General features: G+C 41.8%; 2 protein-coding genes across 6 annotated transcripts in view; one reads left to right on the forward strand and one right to left on the reverse strand.

Moving 5' to 3' along the window:
* PPP2R1A (protein phosphatase 2 scaffold subunit Aalpha) overlaps positions 1-21,549 on the forward strand; it is a 526,337-nt gene that overhangs the window by 154,693 nt on the left and 350,095 nt on the right. The gene's annotated exons all lie outside the window — the stretch shown is intronic.
* Positions 3,795-21,549, reverse strand: part of ZNF577 (zinc finger protein 577) — a 31,404-nt gene continuing 13,649 nt past the window's right edge. For all 5 annotated transcript variants that reach the window (XM_050771378.1, XM_050771375.1, XM_050771377.1 and 2 more), the window contains 5 exons: positions 16,401-16,599; positions 16,044-16,122; positions 14,126-14,252; positions 13,041-13,136; positions 3,795-9,420 (listed from right to left, as the gene is read on the reverse strand). In XM_050771378.1, the coding sequence (XP_050627335.1) occupies positions 8,261-9,420; positions 13,041-13,136; positions 14,126-14,252; positions 16,044-16,103 (1,443 nt within the window). In that variant the 5' untranslated portion in view covers positions 16,104-16,122; positions 16,401-16,599 and the 3' untranslated portion in view covers positions 3,795-8,260. The remainder of the gene's footprint in view (positions 9,421-13,040; positions 13,137-14,125; positions 14,253-16,043; positions 16,123-16,400; positions 16,600-21,549) is intronic.

Raw genomic sequence — 21,549 nt, forward strand, 5'->3', positions numbered from 1 at the left:
CACTGCACATTCATTGCATCCATATGATTTCTTTCCAAAAGAATTGGTTATAATTAGCAAGCTCTGACTTCCGGATGTTATGAAAGCTAGTGTATGCACAACAGAGTAAGTGACATAACAAGAAGAGGTCCAGAAAAGGGCTTCTTTTCCCATTTACTATGAAAAATATTAGTAAGATGGTTAAATTTGGTAAGCTCTGTAGTTTAGATAATAATACTGTATCAATGTCAATATTTTGATTTTGATCACAGTATTCTGATTATACAAAAGAATGCCCTTCTTTCTATGATATACACACTTGAGTTATAGGGTAAAGAGTTCAGAAAAACCATACCTGTGTGTGGTGTGTGTGTATAGATAAAATAAAGCAAATTGGTAAAATATCATATTTTGGGGAACTTGCAAAAAGAATGTGCAAGAAATTTGTATATTATTTTGGAACTTCTCATTAAGTCTAGACCATTTGGAGATAAGCATTTTCAAAAGCAGAAAAGAAAAAATAAATAAAGATATTCATAAAAAACATACATAGGGACACTAAGTATAATGGCCTGAATGTAAAACAGATAAACAGTGTAATATTCACCCAATGCCATTCTGCACAGAACTCTGATTCTTGATCTAGGTGCTGGTTGCACAGTGTGCTGACTAGAAAGTTACCTAGCTGTAGAATTACATTATATGTATGTTATACCAAAACATTTTTCATTAATAAGTAAACAAAAACATCTAGGCAGAAATCATGGCATGCTCCCTTGTAGGAGGATCCTGAAAAGAATCAGGATGCCATTCCCAATGATAGTGGGAGCAGGATGACATGTCCTGATTTCCAATTTAAAAGCAACAACCTGTGTGTATGTTTTTCAGTAACTAACACTGACCATTGTCTTAAATATTACAGCATAAATATTTTTAGGCTTGTGCCCTGTGAATGAGTATAGATTTGCTATATCATATAACATTTTTAGACCATAATTTAGATATTTCCATCTTCCAACTAAGATTTACCTTCTTATATGAAGCTTTAATTACCTTCCACACTTTTGTCAGAACCTGAAGTCTTTAAGAACCAAGATGTTTCTGATAATTTATCTTAATGTTTAGGGATTTTGGAGGTGAGAGGCTAGAAACATTGACTCCTGCCCCTGACTCCCATATTCATTTTTATAAATAAAAATAGTAAAATAAATTCCTTAAGGGTATTATGTGGAGAACAGAAACAAGAGTAAAGGACTGAAAGTCTATTAGAGAAAACTATCATAATTTTGGCAAGAGATAATGGACATCGAAGCTTGAGTGAAAATAACTGTTAGAGAAAGGAGTAGACGACCTTGGGATATAAGGAGAAAGACTAAACTTGCTAAATGGACTGCATTTGTGGGATGAGTGAAATGGTGAAGCAAGGATGACTTGAAGTTTGAGTCAGCTATTAGATCTCCAAGAAATTCCCAGGCAAATGTAGGAGGATAAGGAAATATCTAGCCTGTAGAGAGAAATCTGTGAGTCATCAGCATATAAATAGTATTGTTAAGTCCCTGAAATCGAAGAGATCACACTGGGAACAAAGAAAGGAAACTACCAACGATGAACTACCCTTATGCTGTCTGACTCTGAAGGCTTTAGGAGAAGGAGATGCCCAGAGAATGGAAAAAGTCCATCCATCAGGTTCAAACAATGAGTACCAAGAAAAGAGGCCAACTTAAGTCTTAGGAACCAACATCTGTCGGAAGCAAAATAGAATGAAGTCTTCTCAGCTCTTCACATAAAGGTAAGTGCAGTCATCCTGTTTCACTGATTCATTCTTCTTTAATTCTAAATGCAACAGTCAATGAACTTTCCCACAGATTTCTTTTTTCTCTTTTCTTTTTTTGAGACAGAGTTTCGCTCTTGTCACCCAGGCTGGAGTGCAATGGCACAATCTTGGCTCACTGCAACCTTCACCTCCCAGGTTCAAGCAATTCTCCAGCCTCAGACTCTGGAGTAGCTGGGATTACAGGGCACTCGCCACCATGCCCAGCTAATTTTTGTATTTTTAGTAGAGACAGGGTTTCGCCATGTTGGCCAGGTTGGTCTCGAACTTCTGACCTCAGGTGATCCACCCACCTTGGCCTCCTAAAGTGCTGGGATTACATGTGTGAGCCACCAAGACCGGCCTTCCCAAAGACTTCTAACACCATATTTACAGGAACACCACTGTGGTGAGCACTCCCACCTTCTAGGTTGCTTTGATACATTCTCATATGACTCACTGAGGTCTCTAGGAAATACAAAAATCAGGCCAAATACCCTTACCCCAGGAAAAAAGGTAGTGCTGTGATGATGTGGCAATTGTGAGAATCTGAGTCAATATAAAGAGAAAAAAAAGGCACATTTTCTTTGAAACGCCAAACAAGAGAGCCTCATCAACGATCTAGGTATCTGTAGTCACCTTCCAAGTCTTAGCCCTGTTAAACACATTTGGAAGGGGTCCACCCCTCATGACCAGTTACTTTACTTTCCAGGTCTCCCATCTTGTTGGTTCTCACTCACCTGAAAGGCACTGATCTCGCATTTTACCCTCTATTCTCCATGACTCTTCTCCATGTTTGAAATTAAATATCACTGGCTGGGTGCAGTGGCTCATGCCTGTAATCCCAGCACTTTGGGAGGCTGAGGCGGGAAGATCATGAGGTCAGGAGATCAGGACCATCCTGGCCAACATGGTGAAACCCCAGCTCTACTAAAAATACAAAAATTAGCTGGGTGTGGTGGCACATGCCTGTAATCCCAGCTACTCAGGAAGCTGACGCAGGAGAATTGCTTGAACCCAGGAGGCAGAGACTGCAGTGAGCCGGGATGGTGCCACTGCACTCCAGCCTGGTGACAGAGCAAGACTCCATCTCAAAAACAAAACAAAAAAAAAGAAAAAAAATTAAAGATATCTGGTTTGGTAGCTTGAGAGCCTGTTTATGGGAAATGACAGACTTGAACACTTATAATTGGGCTTAATGGGAGGTGTCTATGAACAGCACAGAAATGTTTCTGGAACTGACACACTTCCAGCTCGGCAGATTCAACATCTACTATGGCAGAGGTTGCAGTGAGCCGAGATTGCACCACTGCACTCCAACCTGGGTGACAGAGCAAGACCCTGTCTCAAAAAAAAATTAAAAGTAAAAAAAAAAAGTAAAATAAATAAATAAGAACAACCCCCAGCTGACAGCCAGCAAAGAAACAAATCTCAGAATTAGTCTGCCAACACCCTGAATAAGCTTGAAAATGGATTCCTCCCAGAGTCTTCCAGTAAGAGCCTGTTGGCCCACACCTTGACTTCAGTCTTTGAAATCCAGATCAAAGAAACCTATCAAGCCAATCCAGACTTCTGACCTAAAGAACTGGGAGATAACAAATTTGTGTTGTTTCAAGCTGCTAAATGTTTGTGAGAATCTGTTTTGGCATCAACAGAAAATTAATACATTATTGACACCAGAAACATCAGAAACAGACCAGTTGTGGTGGCTCATGCCTACAATTCCAGCACTTTGGGAGGCTGAGGTGGGCAAATCATTTGAGGTCGAGTTTGAGACCAACCTGGCCAACATGGTGAAATCCCATCTCTACTAAAAATACAAAAATTAGCCAGGCGTGGTGGCACACCTTAATCCCAGCTATTCAGGAGGCTGGGGCAAGATAATCACTCAAACCCAAGAGGCAGAGGTTGCAGTGAGCCAAGACTGTGCCATTGAATTCCAACCTGAGCAACAGAGTAAGACTCTGTCTCAAAAAAACAAAACAAACAAAACCAGAAACTTAAGTACATCATACATTCTTACATATTTATTCACCTGTATTCAAACTTAAGGCACTCTGTATGAAGCTACATTTCCTCATTCTATCTTTGCCTGAACCTTGATTTGATGGTTTCTGAAATTTTTAAATTAGAAATGTATTTCCATTTAATAGTTATTTGTCTGAAGCCTTGCAAAGCCATTGGAAAGAAAGGCAAAAGTAAGAAACAAAACCTCACCAGGGCTTTTATGGTTTTCTTCGGTTCTTAGGAAAAGGCTATTATTTCTAAGGTATGATCTAGCTGTTGTCTTTTCTGATTCTGAACATCTGACAAAAGAGCTCTTATCAAGAGTAAAGGAGACATTTCAGAGAGAGGCCCAGCTTTTAGAATTGTGACAATTACTCAATTTCCCTCCCTTAATGAAGGACAACTTTTTAAAAATACAAAGCTGGCCAGGTGTGGTGGCTCACACCTGTAATCCCAGCACTATGGGAGGCCGAGGTGGGCGGATCACAAGGTCAGGAATTTGAGACCAGACTGGCCAACATGGTGAAACCCCATCTCTATTAAAATACCAAAAAAAAAAAAAAATATGCAGCCAGGTGTGGTGGTGGGCACCTGTAATCCCAGCTACTCAGGAGACTGAGGCAGGAGAATCACTTGAAACTGGAAGGCAGAGGTTGCAGTGAGCCACGATCATGCCACTGCACTCCAGCCTGGACAAAAGAGCAAAACTCCATCTCAAAAAAACAAAAAACAAAAACAAAAACAAACAAAAAAAACAAAGCTAGGGTTGGAAAAAAGCCTTCGGAGGGCAGACTAATCAGCACCAATGAGGAATTTCCAGTTCTCTACCCCCACCCCTAAATACAGATACAGAGCAAGGCAATGAGAACCTGGACTGTCTTCTCCCTTGCATGGGATCACAGTCATGCAAGTTCTGGTGGGAGAGCTGACACTGAACTTCTACTCTGAGGTCTGACAGGTTCTAGAATCTACAGACCCAAGTTCTAAACTGGGAATCAAGACAAAGTGGATGGAATCTATAAATCTGTGCACCAGGAGTTGTAAGTTTTTAAGTGTGTCAAATTTCTTTATACATAAATCATCTTCCCACTTGTAACAAAAGTTCTATTTAAAAGTTGCTGACTTAGTCCTCAAAGCACTGCACTGTAGACACTGTTCTAGAAGCTTTCTGTTAACAGTGATGCAGTTAATAGGCCAGTTCTGGACACCCCATAGGACACACAGACACCTACACACCTAAAAAAGTTTCATCTGGCGTGTAAAAGGAGAAAGTCAGCAGAGTAAGGTTAAGTAAGACCCATGCCCTGAGTGCCCTCCCCAGCCTCCAACATGGGATCCATCTGGCCCATGATGGCAGGAAGAACAAGGGCAAACATGTCCCACACAACAACGGGATTCTGTAGGGCTGCTTCCCACCTCAGCCACACAGCAGGGCAGACTCACCATGAACTGACTGGGTCTGACCCACCAAAGTCTGTCCCGGCCAAAGCAGAACTGCCAGATGAGCTCAGACTTAATATGCCCAAGGCCAATTCCCTCATAATGCTGCCCCAGCAAGCACTGGCTAAGGTTCTGACTGTTACCCTCTTCAACTGCCTTGAAACCCAGATAGAATTCACTCACGTGGAGAAAAATGGCCAAAGGCAGATGTGTGACAGAAACCCCTACAGGGGCTAAACAGTCAGGACACACCAGCCGCTACCTAGAGTAACAGTTGTTAGGCCTCCTAACTATACTTCCCAGAAACCTCAACAGCCCAGCACAGGTGTCTCAGGCACTGCCCATGGCCAAACTACACTTCCTAGGAAGCTCAGCAGCCCTGCTCAGAAGCCTCAGTTCCCAGAAAAGGCAAAGAGGGGCTAAACACTGGGTAGACTACGCTCCACAAATTCAGCTGAGCTTGCTTCTGCCTCCCAGGGAACCTGGTTTCAACTGCTGGCAACTGCTTCCTTCTGGTGCCTCCCTGGGAGGATGAACATCCTAGGGGCATTGGCTCCTGTGCCTACACTGAGCTTCATCTGCCTCTTGTTCAGGTGGGGGGAACCCATCAGTAAATTATAATTTTTATAATCCACTTGATTCATATGGGACATTTATAGCAGCTGTTTCTAACATCCTTTTCTGCTATCAGTGTGTCACTTCTGGGTCTCTACTGACTTCTTCATGTTATGGGGTTATATTTTCCTGCTTCTTTGCACACCTGGGTAACTTTTGATTGGATGCCAGACATGGCCAAGTACTGACTGATAGACTGCTTTCTATTTCTTTATTAGTCTCTGTCTGGAAAACTGCTAAATTACTTGGAAAGTCTGGCCTTTTCGTGGATTGCATGTATGCTTTCTAAAGAGGGTTCCAGTCAGCCTTTACTGTACAGCAAATCTGAGCCACCCACAGAGGCAATACTTCTTACTTAAGGTCCACTGTGATTCTCCAAATGTTAAGAGGCGTTTCCATTCCAGCTGGTGGAAATGCCAGTTACTCCCAACCTTGTGTATAATCCAAGGATTTTTCTGCATGTTCATTTCTTCCTGTTCTTCCTCCAGCCTAGGAGGGTTTTCCTCACATACATGTGCTGATTACGACTCAAAGGCTTGTGGGAGAAACTCGATAGAACTCTCAATTCCTGAGTGCAGCTCTTCTCCAGTAATCCAACTCATGAATTTGGGTCACCTTGAATTCCTCAAACCCTAAACTCTGTCTCAATTCAGAAAGATGGCTGGGATCTGCGTGGCTTTCTCCTCTCATTGCTGCAGGCTGGAAACTTTCTCCAAGCACTAAGCTGGGGCAATCATAAGGCTCATTTCATTGCTTCCTTTCTCTCATGGAAAGCCATCCTGAGCCCTTCACTTCCCAATGTCTGATGAAGTTCATTCATACATTTTGTGTATCTTTTTTAGACATTTAAGGCAGGAGATTATATATATTAGACATTTACTGTAAAAGAAAAAGGGACTGTTGGAGTTGGCTATGAAAAAGATTAGTCAATATCCAGGTGCATTATGTCATATGCATTCCATACTCATAATAAGGCACGTTAGTTCCACCCCCCTCCAACCTTTTTTAAGAAACAGAGTCTTGTCACTCAGGCTGGAGTGCAGTGGCACGATCATAGCTCACTGCAGCCTAGAACTCCTGGGCTCAAGCAATCCTCTTGCCTCAGCCTCCCAAGTAGCTGGAACTATGGGCACACACCACCATGTCCAGCTATTATTTATTTTTATTTTTTTGTAGAGATAGAGTCTCACTATGTTGCCCAGGGTGGTCTCAAATTTCTGGGCTCAAGTGATCATCCTGCCTTGGCCTCCCAAAGTGCTGAGATTACAGGTGTGAGCCACCATGCCTGGCCGGGTATGTTAATTTATGTAATTTCGGAGTAGATACAAATTTATGTTTAGCAACATTTCAAGTATCATAAATCTCATGTTCTTTCTGGACATTTAGGAGTTATTTTCCATGCTGATGCAATTTTAACATTTCAAGAGCATCTACAATGTTCACATATAACAATCATAGCATAACATTCTGTGATTATAGAGTAAAATGTTAAAATATTTGGATCATAATCAGATAGGGAGATTATCCTGGCTTATCTGGGTTTTCCCAGTGTAATCACAAGGGTCCTCAAACATGGAAGAGGGAGACAGAACACTCAAGTGTTTGAGTGATGTCAGACTGATTGGCCATTGCTGGTTTTGAAAGAAGTCCCAAACCACAGAATCTGGGCAACTTCTAGGAGCTGGAAGGGCAAGGAAAGATGCTCCCCTAGAGCCTCCAAAAAGAAAAGCAGCCCTGTCTACAGCTTGATGTAGCCCCGTGAGATGCATTTGGACTTCAGACCTCCAGAACTCTAAGATAATGATTTTGTGTTGTTCTAAGTCATTAAATCTGTGTTAGTTTGGTGCAGCACTCATAACAAACTAACATAATTTTACTTCCATATTTGTTATATTCATAGGTTTTCATTACATAATACCATTCCTGGGGTTCACGATTTCATTTATTAACCATGTCCCTCCAAGACTCTCAAGACATAAAAGTGTGATACAGGAGTTAATTTGGTGAGTTTCCATCATGTCTTACTTTCAAGAGTTTTTCTTTTCTATAAATTCTCCCATATTTTACTAAAAATGTTTTCCATATCCATTGCCTCTACAGTTGTCTTTGTTTCTTTGGCACACAAGGCACAATTTAGTGCTAAAAGCACCATCACAATCTTTCATAAACATTCCTGTAAGAATTCTTTTGATACCAATTGAGATATCATATCCAGGTAAAGGCTTCCTCATAACAGATGCATTTCTGCCCAACATGATTTCAATGGCATTTAACAGGTTTGACTTCTCACAGAAATGTCCTCCACGACCACTGCCTCCAGTGTTTCAGCCCTAAATGAGCTCTCCAGCATACAGTGGCTGCAGGATTCCTACTAAAGATTTTCCCACCTTTCTGGTATCAGATTTATTCTTATACAATATCTGTAACATACAAGATATAATTTATTACTGATGGGGCCACATTCACTTCATTTGCGAGGCTTATTCCCTGTTCAAATTCCTGATTAACTACAAAGGCTTGATTTCTTGGAAAAGGTTGTTCTACAATCACTACATTTCTACCCACTAGGCGCTCACTCTTGTTTAACAATGCCGGGGTTCCTGAGGCAGGCATTTCTATAGGTACAGTCTTTTGCTCTTGCATGTGTTCACTCATGTATAAGGATGTATGACTCCTTGAAGAAGGTTTCTCCACCTTCAGTGAATGTATGGCTTTCTCTCTTATGTGAGTTTTCTTATGTTTAATGAGGACTGACATGTGGGCAAAGGCTTTGCCACATTCGCTGCATGAATATGGTCTCTCTCCAGTGTGAGTACGCTGATGCTGAATGAGCTTTGACTTGCTTCTAAAGGCTTTTTCACACTCATGACATTCATAAGGTTTCTCTCCTGTATGAATTCTCTGATGTCTGGTCAGGTCTGACTTAAAATAGAAGGTTCTCCCACAATCACTGCATTTATAAGGCTTCTCTCCTGTGTGAAGTCTCTGGTGTGCAATGAGGTATGCCTTCTGAGAAAAGGCTTTCCCACACACACTGCACCCATAGAGTTTCTCTCCAGTATGGGATCGCTGATGTCTATTGAGCCGGCACTTCCGGCTGAAGGCTTTTCCGCATTCGCTGCATCTGTAGGGTTTCTCTCCTGTATGGGTTCTCTGATGGACCATGAGCTGTGACTTTCTGGAGAAGGCTTTTCCGCATTCACTACATTCATGGGGCTTCTCTCCCGTGTGAGTTCTCTGATGCTCAGTGAGCTGAATCTTCCTCATGAATGTTTTCCCACATTCACCACATCCATGGGGTTTCTCTCCTCTTTCAGTTCTCTGATGTTGAATAAGCTGTGCTTTCCTGGAGAAGGCTCTCCCGCACACACTGCATTCATGTGGTTTCTCTCCTACACAAATTTTTTGATGGTCATTGAGCTGTGATTTAGGGCTGGTGGGTTTAACATATCTATGGTATTTAACTTCAGTAAGAGTTTTGTCACGCTTGATATGGAGGCATGATTTCCCATATCCACCAAATGCATCAGAATCTTTTCCTGTGTATCTTCTATTCTGGATAACAAACCCTAAATGAGATTTCAGACTTTTACAATGTGAGCCAAACTTATTGTGTCTTTGTATTAAAGGAACAATGCTCTTAAATAAATCAAACTTATTTCCAAGGGCATAACTTTACTGACATCTTTTGAAATGTTTAAGCTCATTTTGGTTTTCTGGGTACCACTGCATATGGTCAATCCCCCCAAATTTCTTCTAGGAAAAAGAACAATAAGAACATCCATGATAATTTTTTGTGGAGGTAGCAGAAGGTACAAAAATGCCATGGTTTTGGCTGGCTTTTATAAGATCTCAGTCTCAGAGTAGTGTACCTCACCCTCTGTGAAAAAGGATGATACTATAAAACAGCAAAAGGAAAATATAGCAACTTTAGCAACAACAATGGATACTCTATAATGAATCAATACAACTTGGGCTGCCTCCCAAATTGGACCTTGCAAATGGAGACAGAGTAGAAAGAGAAACACATTGTAACCGGAATAAATCAAAAATAGATGGAGGGGATGGATATATTCACCCAACAAACACTGAATGGACTGGTATTTGGGATACTACAGTGACTAATAATATATTCTCTCTCTCCATGAACCTGTCATTCAGGTAAAGATAGAGAATCAACAGGTATGCAAAGAAGTAAGAAAATTACAGAATGTGAAGAACAGTACAAAGGAAGTGGCTCACATCATAGGGTAAGAACGAGCAATGTTATGCAAAGAACAAAATAAAGAACATTCCAAGAAAAGGGAACAGCCAGTGTGAAAACCCAGAGGCAGAAAAAACTTAGGTGTGATTAAAAAAAAAAAAATGTAAGAGAAGCTGGTTTACCTGGAATATCCTGAGCTTGAGTGAAGTAGAAATACAAAAGTTTGGCAAGGCTGGCAGAATTAACAACATAGAGATTTTGGAGGAAGACTTTGTTAGAAATTGGAATTTATGCTAAGAACAATGGCAGTAAGCCACAAAACATTTTTTGCCAAGAAAACATGCTCTGAATTGACAGTTCCAAAACATGACTGTTCTATGGAGAATGAATTGGAGAGATGAAATTATAGAAGAGAATACCCCAGAGGCTACGGCAGAATTCAGGTGGCTTGATTAGGAATAATTACAATGGAGATGGAGAAATGTGAAAAAACAAGGACATAAGTATGGAGGAGGGAAAGACAGGATTCACTCTTAGAACAAATATTGCCGGTAGAAAAGGGAAGAATTGAGGATAATTGCTCAATATGTGGCTTAAACACCTATGTAGGTGCTGGTGCCATTTAATAAAATGAGGGTAAAAGAAGCCTCATACCAACCAGTAAAATACACGCACAAAACAATACATGACCATTACTAAGTTAGTGCAGCATAGACACAAAGGAGATAAAAGTCAGAAAAGAGAGTGGCCAGGCGCAGTGGCTCACGTCTGTAATTCCAACACTTTGGGAGGTCAAGGCAGGTGGGAGGAGTTTGAGACCAGCCTGGCCAACATGTTGAAACCTTGTCTCTACTACAAAAAAAAAAAAAAAAAAAAAATTGGCCGGGCATGGTGGTGGGCACCTATAATCTCAGCTACTTGGGAGGCTGAGGCAGGAGAATCCCTTGAACCTGGGAGGCAGAGGTTGCAGTGAGCCAAGATTGGGCTACTGCACTCCAGCCTGGGCAACAAGAGCAAAACTCTGTTTCAAAAAACAAAAAAAAAAAAAGAGGGAGCTCCAAATGTACCCTGCAATAGTCAAAAACTACTTCTTGGAAGTAAAACAAGAGTTGACAGTGAAAGAGAGCAGTATCTGGATGTAAAAATGCAACATGATCAAATGCACAGATGTCAGTCCTCACGTTATTTGACATTATCTGTAGCATTCAATAAAACATATGCCTTCCTCCTCCTTGGAATAATTTTGTCATTTATTTCATGGACATCTTCTGATTTTCCTACCGCAACCCTAATACTTTTCCTATGTGGCTGGGTTCTTCTCTTCTGAATCTCTGAATATATGTGGACCTCTTGTTTCTTCCACATGAGGAGTGAGCAACACTCACTCCTCACGTCTTCTCATCAAGTTCCAGTGCCTTGACGGCCCCTGCCCAGAGGGGAATGAAGCCATCACATCAAATGGAACTCACAGAAAAACGGAAGTCAGTCAAACATGCAGCAATGGAGGTGATGCGAACCTCTATTACCATGGCCTACTGTGATTTGGGGCTTGAAAGTGGAGTATTCAAAACAATACAAATTAACAGGAGCAGCCAAGACGTTCAGACATACAACAGAGTAAACCGAGAAGACTGAAAGCAACGCCAAGGTGAGCAGGAACCGGAGTGGTGAGCAATACAGCAGAACCTAAATATAATGCACAGGGAGGGAAAGGATTTTCCAGGAGGAAAGAGAATCCCAGCTTCTAACCCTGAAGCCGAGGGAAGAAGAATTTCACAGAACACTCGTCCTGGGTGCTGGCAAAATATAGAATAAGGCAGGTGAGATTACAGAAAAGGAGATATCTGCATGAAACTATTTGTCAGAAGACAGAACTGAAATCTTTAGTATATATGAGTATACTATATGATGGTAGAAACATCTGGGAGAAAGGAGGATTCCGGTTTCACATACTGGAATAAGGAAATATTTGGAGAGCTGTCCTGGCGGCTGGCGACACACAGAGGGTTAGAGTGCAGATGAGACATTAGTAGCAGAGATGTCTATTTGCGAGTCTCCAGCAGGGGCCAGAGAGCTTAGGCCTTGAGGGTGAATTAAACTTCTACCAGGAGAATCAGCAGAAGATAAAAAGAAAACAGAAGCTGGAAAGGTGGGAGCAGTGGGTGAGTAAGTCAACAGAGATGCCCCGAGAGACAAGGTGTGGGCGCTTTGACACGAGCTAAGGTGAGGTGATTTTCAGTAAAGGAAATCGGCCCTTTCCAAAGGGGCCGGGGTACGCTTTTAAGCGACAGAAGTGCTAAAAGTAACACAATCCGGCCAGGTGCAGTGGCTCATGCCTGAAATCTCAGCACTTTGGGAGGCCAAGGTGGGCGGATCATGAGATCAGGAGTTCGAGACCAGCCTGGCCAATGTAGTGAAACCCCATCTCTACTAAAAATACAAAAAATTAGCCGGCCTCATGGCCGGCACCTGTAATCCCAGCTACTCAGGAGGCTGAGGCATGAGAATCACTTGAATCTGGGAGGTGGAGGTTGCAGTGAGCCAAGATTGCACCACTGCACTCCAGCCCAGCCAACAGTGCAAGACTCCATCTCAAAAAAATAAATAAATAAATAAATAAATAAAGGCAACACAATCCAGATGGGTTACAAGGAGAGTTTCAAAGCAAGTAAGGTAGGGAGCAGGAAGGGACAAAAGCTGGGAGCAGGCTCGGAAGAATGGAACCAGCTAAGAATTCAAGGTCTTCAATGATATGGACTGAAATTAGATCCAGAAAATAGAAGAAAGGAAGACATGATCCTGTGAGAGCCGGGAAGGGACAGTTCTATTAGGGATGGACACAGATGCAGAAAGGCTGATTAGGTTTCTGGGCCACCAACTACTGCAAAGTCCTCTAAAGAACATTTTAAAAGCATCAACCCTTCTCCGACCCAGCTGGGATTTTTGTGCCATTTCTCCCCGTTTTCTTAGTTTTCACTCACTTACCTGGACAGGTTTGACTGTGGGCTGCTCCTTCTACTATCCATGGGGGTTCTCCTTGCTCCAACTTGAAGAGTGAATCTGGCTTGGTGCCTTGATACCCTGTAAACAGGAGATCACTGAACACCTGGCACATGTGCTTGGGGAATGGATGAAGATAGAGAGAGTTATGTCTCAGGAACCACAGCATTTGCACTTTGATAAAGTAAAAGTCTTTCACTCAGTAAAAGAGCACAATCACTTTGTGCCAGGGAGGAAAATACAAGTCTATGACACACTCATACCCATTAGGATGGCTACTATCAAAAAAAAAAAAAAAAAAAAAAAAAAGCAGAAAATAACAATTGTTGGCAACAATGTGGAGAAACTGGGACCCTGTGCACTCTTGGTGGGAATGTAAAATGGTACTGATATTGTGGAAAACTTCCTCAAAAAATTAACAATGGAATGACCATATCACCCAGCAATTCCACCTCTGGGTATATACCCCAAAGAATGGAAAGCAGGGTCTCAGATATTTGTACACCTATTTCATAGCAACATGATTCACAAGCCCTCAAACGTGGAAGGAACCCAGTGTTCCTTAACAGATAAGTGGATAAGCAAAAGGTGGTATATACATACAAAAGAATATCATTCAGCCTTAAAAAGGAAATTCTGGCACACGTGACAACACGGATAAACCTTGAGAACATCATACTAAGTGAAATAAGCCAGACACAAAAAGACAGACACTATATGATGCCACTTATATGAGGTACTTAGAGAAGTCAAAATCCTAAAGACAGAAAGTGAATGGTGGTTGCAAGGGGCTGGGGAGAAGTGGGGGAATGGGTAGTTGTTTTGTGAGTACAGAGTTTCAGTTTTAGAAGACAGAAGGTAGTGGTGGTGGGTGCATAACACTATGAGTGAATCCCAATGAACTGCACACTTATGATTAAGATGGTAAATTTTATGTTATACATTTTACCACAACAACAAAAAAATCTATGACATACAACACTTTAGTCTAAACCATTAAATATTTACAGGACCATACAGAGGTCACCAAATAAGAAAGAAAAGGTAAGTGACTGTGATGCTGTCCTTACCTACTGATACTAGGTTGCTGTAGTTTTCCAACATTACTTCCTTGTACAAGACCTTCTGAGACCAGTCCAAAAACTGCCACTCCTCCCTGGTGAAGTCCACAGCCACATCTTCGAATGACAATGATCCCTATAAGAGCAATTCCAACGCAATCTGAGGTGGATAACAATAGATGATGCAGAAAAGAGGCACAGGGAAGCGTCTTGATCCTTTTCTCCATGACAAATTATGCACACCATGACTATTTCACATACCAAAGGACCATGGAATTCCAGCAATACCTCCTACCCTAAAAAAGCACTAAGGCAGTATTCACATAGATATGAAACAACGTGTAATAAGAATGTTCATTATTCCTTTGTTTCTGATAATGAAAAACTTATCAATAATCTAAATGTCTATCAAAAGCAGACAAGGTTAAATTACACCACCTCCATGCTATACTACAAAAATGTTAAAATCAATGAGGTAGATGTATACATAACCACGTGATTATCAATGATCTTCAAGGCATTCTCTTAAACGCAAAAAATTAAGCTCCCAAATAATATATGATCTAAGACATATTTTAAAAAATGTAATAATATGGCTGGGCATGGTGGCTCACACCTGTAATCTCAGCACTTTGGAAGGCCAAGGAGGGCAGATCACGAAGTCATGAGATTAAGACCATCTTAGCTAACACGGTGAAACCCCATCTCCACTAAAAATACAAAAAATTAGCTGGGCATAGTGGCGGGCATCTGCAGTCCCAGCTACTCGGGAGGCTGAGGCAGGAGAATGGCGTGAACCCAGGAGGCGAACCTTACAGTGAGCCAAGATCGCGCCACTGCACTCCAGCCTGGGCAACAGAGCAAGACTCCGTTTCCAAAAAAAAAAAAAAAAAAAAGCAATAATATGGCTGGGCGTGGTGGCTAACGCCTGAAATCCCAGCACTTTGGGAGGCTGAGGCGGGGGGCTCATGAGGTCAGTAGTTCAAGACCAGCCTGGCCAACATGGTGAAACCCCATCTCTACTAAAAATAGAAAAATTAGTGGGGTGTGGTGGCACGCACCTGTAATCCCAGCTACTCAGGAGGCTGAGGCAGGAGAATTGCTTGAGCCCAGGAGGCGGAGGTTGCAGTGAGCCAAGATTGCGCCATTGCACTCCAGCCTGGGCAACAGAGCAAGACTCTATCTTGGGGGAAAAAAAAAAGTAATAATATATACAATTATATAAGTACACACGTATGTATACAGAAATGTACCTAAATATAAATATATTCTATCAGATGTCAATCACAGGGAGGAACTAGATAGAGACCCAAACTATGAACACTTATTTATTACCCTTTGGGTTGAAGTTTGGGCAGAAAAAGGGTGAAAGGAGATACTGTCTTTTGATACAAATGCTTCTATTTGCTTGAATCTCTTGCATGCAAATGTAGCCATGTATCATTTCAGTAATTAAACATAGTAAAAGCAAAACAAGCAGAACTGGTGCTTTGTTTTTTGAACCTGGAGTTAAGAAGGTAAGAAAGAAGCATTGTCAGTATCTGCATTCCAAGCTGTTACCAAAGAATGGAGCTGTTAGTTGTCTCCTGTTGTATCAATAACAAAAATCTGGCTGAAAGAATTCTACTTCATGGAGGATCAAAGGTCAGGCAGCCCATTCATTCTATTGGATGCTCCAGGCTTTACTCCTGGGCAAAGTCAGATGACCAGAAGCGTCTATTTTCAAAGCACCCTATTTTCAAAGAATTTTGTCCAATCCAGTTTTCCTTTGGCATTACTCCTTAGCTTACCTCCCTAAATAATAGGAAAAAGCCAAAGAAAACATCCCATGCCTTTATTACAAGGGTGACTTTGAGGATACTGTCAACCACAAAAGCTCTCTGAAGGAAAGAAATTTCTCAAGATCTAACAGCAATGACACATTTACCTCCCCTGAAGAACTGCCTTGCTCTCTCCTCACAGACATTACAATCGTGGCATTTTTCATGTGTTTCCTGTTATTTCAGCTGCCAAAAAAAAGGAGACACAGTTTAAAGCAGAGAAAACCCACAGGGTCTTAACAGTCACTTAGCTATGTTCCGACATTAAGAACTTGGCACAAACCCCCCGATCTATATATCTCGTTTCTTAATTTGCCAGGATTTTAAGATTCCAACTTAAACTTATTTTCTGACAGATCCTGATTTTTATCAGAATACACTATCTCATTTAACCAGACTGTCTTTTACAAGCTTCCACAGATCCACTGGGAAACAAAAGACAAAATAGGTAAAACAAACCTCACCTGGGCCTTTGCCATTTTCTTCAACTCTTAGGGGCTAGCAACTCTAGGGTGTTCTCTCTCTTCTATCTATTCTGGGCCTTCCCAGAAGTTGTGGTCAGGTATCATCTCAGGTCAAGCTACCACTGGAAACGATGATCTTCCCCAGCCTGGAAGCTCTTTCTTCCATTACTGAAAATGTCTTGTTCCTATAGGCTAGAACCTGGGGGTTCAAGACCAAATTCAATGATGAGAAACATGCTCCTAGGACCACAAGTCTCCAATTGCCATCTGGACTCACATTAACATCAGGTTCCAATATTTCATCGGTCTCCTTAACACCCTGGAATCATGGGGCACTGGTCCATAGAAAGATACGGAATGAGCAAGAGGAATGCCTTTTTTTTTTTTTTTTTTTTTTGGTTATGTCAGAAATAGAATGGATGTGAAACAGGAGATAGTAAACTAAAACCACCTTATGGTCTTGTCTACTGCCAAGTTCTCACATATATGTTTTAGGTAAGACAATGAAGGAAGTGGTAAAGCCAGGCATGGTGGCCTAGGCCCTAGGGTCCCAGCTATTGTAGAGGCTGAGATGGGTGGATCTCACCTGAGCTCTAGAGTTCAAGACCAGCCTGGACAACATGGCAAGACTGTCTCTAAAAACAAAAACATAAAAGAAGTGGTGGCTCAGGAAACTGACTTAAATTCACCGGCAGCCACATGCTCCTAAATTTTTTGTTTATTGCACTGTCTTACTAATCATACAAACCATACGCACTGTCTTACTAAACCCTCAATACTACTTTATAAGGTACTCGTTATTATTTCCATTTTAAACATGAGTAAGCTGAGGCTTGCTGAGACGAAGTGTGTTGTGCAGGTTAACATTCTTCCTAATTAGAAGCGTGGGAACTTGAATCTACATCTGGCTCTCTCCCTTGTGACACTTCCCTCCTACAACAGCCTCACAGTGCAAATTTGTTCTCTTTCCCGCTCACTTTTAGAACTCTACTTCCGGCCAGGCGCGGTGGCTCACGCCTGTAATCCCAGCACTTTGGGAGGCCGAGGCGGGCGGATCACAAGGTCAGGAGATCGAGACCACGGTGAAACCCCGTCTCTACTAAAAATACAAAAAATTAGCCGGGCGCGGTGGCGGGCGCCTGTAGTCCCAGCTACTCAGGAGGCTGAGGCAGGAGAATGGCGTAAACCCAGGAGGCGGAGCTTGCAGTGAGCCGAGATCGCGCCACTGCACTGGAGCCTGGGCGACAGAGCGAGACTCCGTCTCAAAAAAAAAAAAAAAAAAAAAAAAAAAAAAAAAGAACTCTACTTCCCAGCGCATTACACTGCGGGGTGGCCACACAGTCACAGCTACACAAACAAGAGCCTGCGATCTCCTAATGCAATATTCAGTGTGCATGCTCAGCCTGCTCCTTCCACACAGGCAGGAAAGCAAAGAGGGTCCCATCCTTGCCCCAGAAGCAGCAGTTCAGAGATCAGTCTCCCCAAGAGCCGCTCTAGAAACTCACACTCTGAGAACACCCACACTGTGAGACCAACTTGAATGTTGCTGTCACCCCAGCAAGTCATTCTCAAGACTCTCTAGCAAGCCTGTATCCTTTACACCCAGAGAGCTCATCTCCAAGCCATTTTCTGACCCACCGGTAAACACACTGGTCAAAATGCAAACCTCCTCTACCTTCAATCCTGAGACTGCTTCATCCCAGCCCCGGCCCTTCAGTCTAGCCTCCCTACAGGGCCAGTCCAAAAACAGTGGTACCCAACCCAAATGTAGAAATCCGTATCGATGGCTAAGAGGTAGAAAAGGCAGTTACGCATGAATGGGTTGGAGCTGAGATCTCCAGGGTTGAAAAATCCAGGATCCAGCCATTTCCCAGAAGCTCATGGCAGACTTTCCGTCATATGTAATACATCAGAACTGCACCAGATACTCACGCGGAGAACATGGCAATGTAACCGAGAATGGCAATGATATAGCACCCTGATTGGTAAGAATAATCTGGATTTCCTACTGAACTGAGGTTCAGGTCAAACGTCCAGAGGGACAGCTACCTAAATTAAAGAGGAATTTGCTTAACAAAGGGGGCTTGGATGTCAGATTGTCAGCCAACAGTATCCAATAAAAAAAAAAAACAAAAACTAGGGCCTGCTGTGTTGGCTCAGGCCTGTAATTGCAGCAATTCTGGAGGTGAAGGCAGGAGAATTCCTTGAGGCCAGGAATTCGAGACCAGCCTGGGTAACATACCAAGACCTTGCCTCTACAGAAAAATTTAAAACTTAGCCAGGCATGGTGGTGCATGCATGTAGTCCCAGGTACTTAGGACGGTGAGGCAGGAGGATCGCTTGAGCCCAGGAGTTCCAGGCTGAATTGAGTTTATGATCGCATCACTGCACTCCAACCTGCACAACACAGCAAGATCCTGCCTCGGGGAAAAAAAAAAAAAGGCAAAAAAAAAAAAGCCCTCCACTTCAAATAAAAGTTGGGATGCTTCCAAACCATTACAAGCCCTCAGCCTCATCTGCTTTTGAGAGGAATGAAGCAGAGAGGAAGGAAACAGGTAATTTCTCTCATATGAGGGCCTACCTTTGGATCTGGCTGACTGCTGTATCAGGGTATCATTTTGTGTGGGTTTTTCAAAACTTTTTTTTTTTGAGAAGGAGTCTCGATCTGTCACCAGGCTGGAGTGCAGTAGCGCGATCTCAGCTCACTGCAAACTCCGCCTCCCGGGTTCAAGCAATTCTCTGCCTCAGCCTCCTGAGTAGCTGGGATTACAGGTGCCCACCACCACGCCCGGCTAATTTTTGTATTTTTAGTAAAGACAAGGTTTCTCCATCTTGGCCAGGCTGGTCTTGAAGTCCCGACCTCATGATCCACCTGCCTTAGCCTCCCAAAGTGCTGAGATTACAGGCGTGAGCCACTGCACCTGGCTAAATTTTTTTTTTTTAATAGAGACAGGGTCTTGCTATGTTGGCCAGGTTGGTCTTCAACTCTTGGCCTCAAGCAATCCTCCCGCCTCAGCCTCCCAACGTGCTAGGATTACAGGCATGAGTGACTGGTCCCAGCCTCATGGTATAGTTTAACTTGTTGTTCTCTACCTACCCAACTCCCAATTTTTCCTTTTAATTAAGTGAGTAGCTCATCTTAGAGGTTTGATTAGTCCCATGTTCAATTTTTTTAGGTAAGAATCCTTCGTGGATGGTGCTGTGTACTTCCCACCACAACACATGAAGAGGTATGAGAGCAAAACAAAAACAAAAAAATAAAAAATAAAAAAGGGGAGTTGTTATAAAATTAAAGAGATCTAAGAGATACAACAAGCAAATCGAAAGCACCCACATCATTTGGATCATGATTTAAACAATCCAATGTTAAGAGACAATGATGAGATGATCAGAAAAAACTGAATACGGACTAGCTATTCAATGAACTAAAGAAATAGGCTGGGCACAGTGGCTCACGCCTGTAACCCCAGCACTGTGGGAGGCCAACATGGGCAGATCACTTGAGGTCAAGAGTTCAAGACCAGCCTGGCCAACAGGACGAAACCCCATCTCTACAAAAAATACAAAACTTAGCCTGGTGTGATGGCGGATGCCTATAAGCCCAGCTACTCAGGAGGCTGAGGCAGGAGAATTGCTTCAACCCGGGAGGCGGGAATTGCAGTGAGAAAAGATCGTGCCACTACACTCCAGCCTCAGTGACAGAGCAAAAGTCCGTCCGCCCAAAACGATAAGGAAAGAAATTATTATTAACTTGGATACACTGAAAATGGTCTAGGATGGGTGAAGTGGCTCACACCTGTAATCCTAGCACTTTGGGAAGCCGAGGCAGGAGGACTGCTTGAGCCCAGGAGTTCAAGACCAGCCTGAGCAACACACCAAGATCCTGTCTCTAAAAGAAAAAACAAAAAGGAAATGGTCTAGTGGTTATAAATTTTTTTAATGACCATACCGGTTAGAGATTCATACTGGGATACTTACAAGTTTCAAGGCATGAAGCCTTGAATTTGCTATGAAATTCTCCAGAGTAAAACAAAAGTGGAGGCACAGATAAATATGACTGATACGACAGATGAATATGAATTGATTACTGTTGAAGCTAAGTTATAGGCAAATATTATACTATACTCTCAATTTCCATGAAAAAAAAGTTAAAAAGAGTCATCAGAGCCTGATGAGTTCTATCTAATCTTTACAATACAGATGACTCCAACATTTTGTAACATTCACAAATCACAGAAAAAGTGAAGCCTCTCTAACAATTACATAAAACCAGCATTTCCAAACACGAATCAATAGAATAGAAAAAAAAAAGAATTATAGAGATAGGTGCTTATTCATTGATTTTCATCCTTCCTTTTCTAATACTTGCAATCAAGGTTATAAATTTCCTCCACTGACTGCTTAGGTTAAATTCAACAAGTGTTTACATGTAGAATTCTTATTAAAATGCAATTTAAAATATTTCCACTGTGATTTTTTTTTGAACTCAGATTATTTAGAAGTGTATGGCATAACTACCAATCATTCTGACAAGAAAACAGCATGTTCTGATTTGATAGTTCCAAAAAGTCACATGACTATTCTATGGCAAATAAATCATTTTGATATTGATTTACAGCTTAATTCCACTGTAGAGAAAATATTCTGTATGATTTTAATCCTTTGAAATTTATGTAGACTTCCCTGAGGGCCAACCATATGGTGACTTTTTATAAATGTTCTATGTGCATCTGAGGAAAATTATTGAGTGCAGTGTTTTAGATTGGTCAAATTTGTTAATTATGTAGGTCTTTCTAACCTTTCAGGGGTTGGGACTATTGTGGGTTAGCTGCCCATTTTTGTAAATAATGTTTTATCAGAATACAGCCACACCCATTTGTTTATACATTCTGTATAGCTACCTTCATTCTATAATTGCAGACAGGAAGTTTGCCAGCAATGGTTAATCTATGCCCTTTTAACTTTTTGTCTGCCTGTTCTATCAGTTACTGAGAGAGGTATGTTAAGAATTTCCCATTATGATTGGGCATTTGTGGTTTCTCCTTGTGTCTAGCATACTCCATTTCTCTACACTTAACACACTAAGTATATGCTTAATTAACTTTTTTTTTTTTTTTTTTTTTTTTGAGACGGAGTTTCACTCTTGTTG

The sequence above is a fragment of the Macaca thibetana genome, chromosome 19, assembly GCF_024542745.1.
Source record: "Macaca thibetana thibetana isolate TM-01 chromosome 19, ASM2454274v1, whole genome shotgun sequence".
Classification (NCBI taxonomy): Eukaryota; Metazoa; Chordata; class Mammalia; order Primates; family Cercopithecidae; genus Macaca; species Macaca thibetana.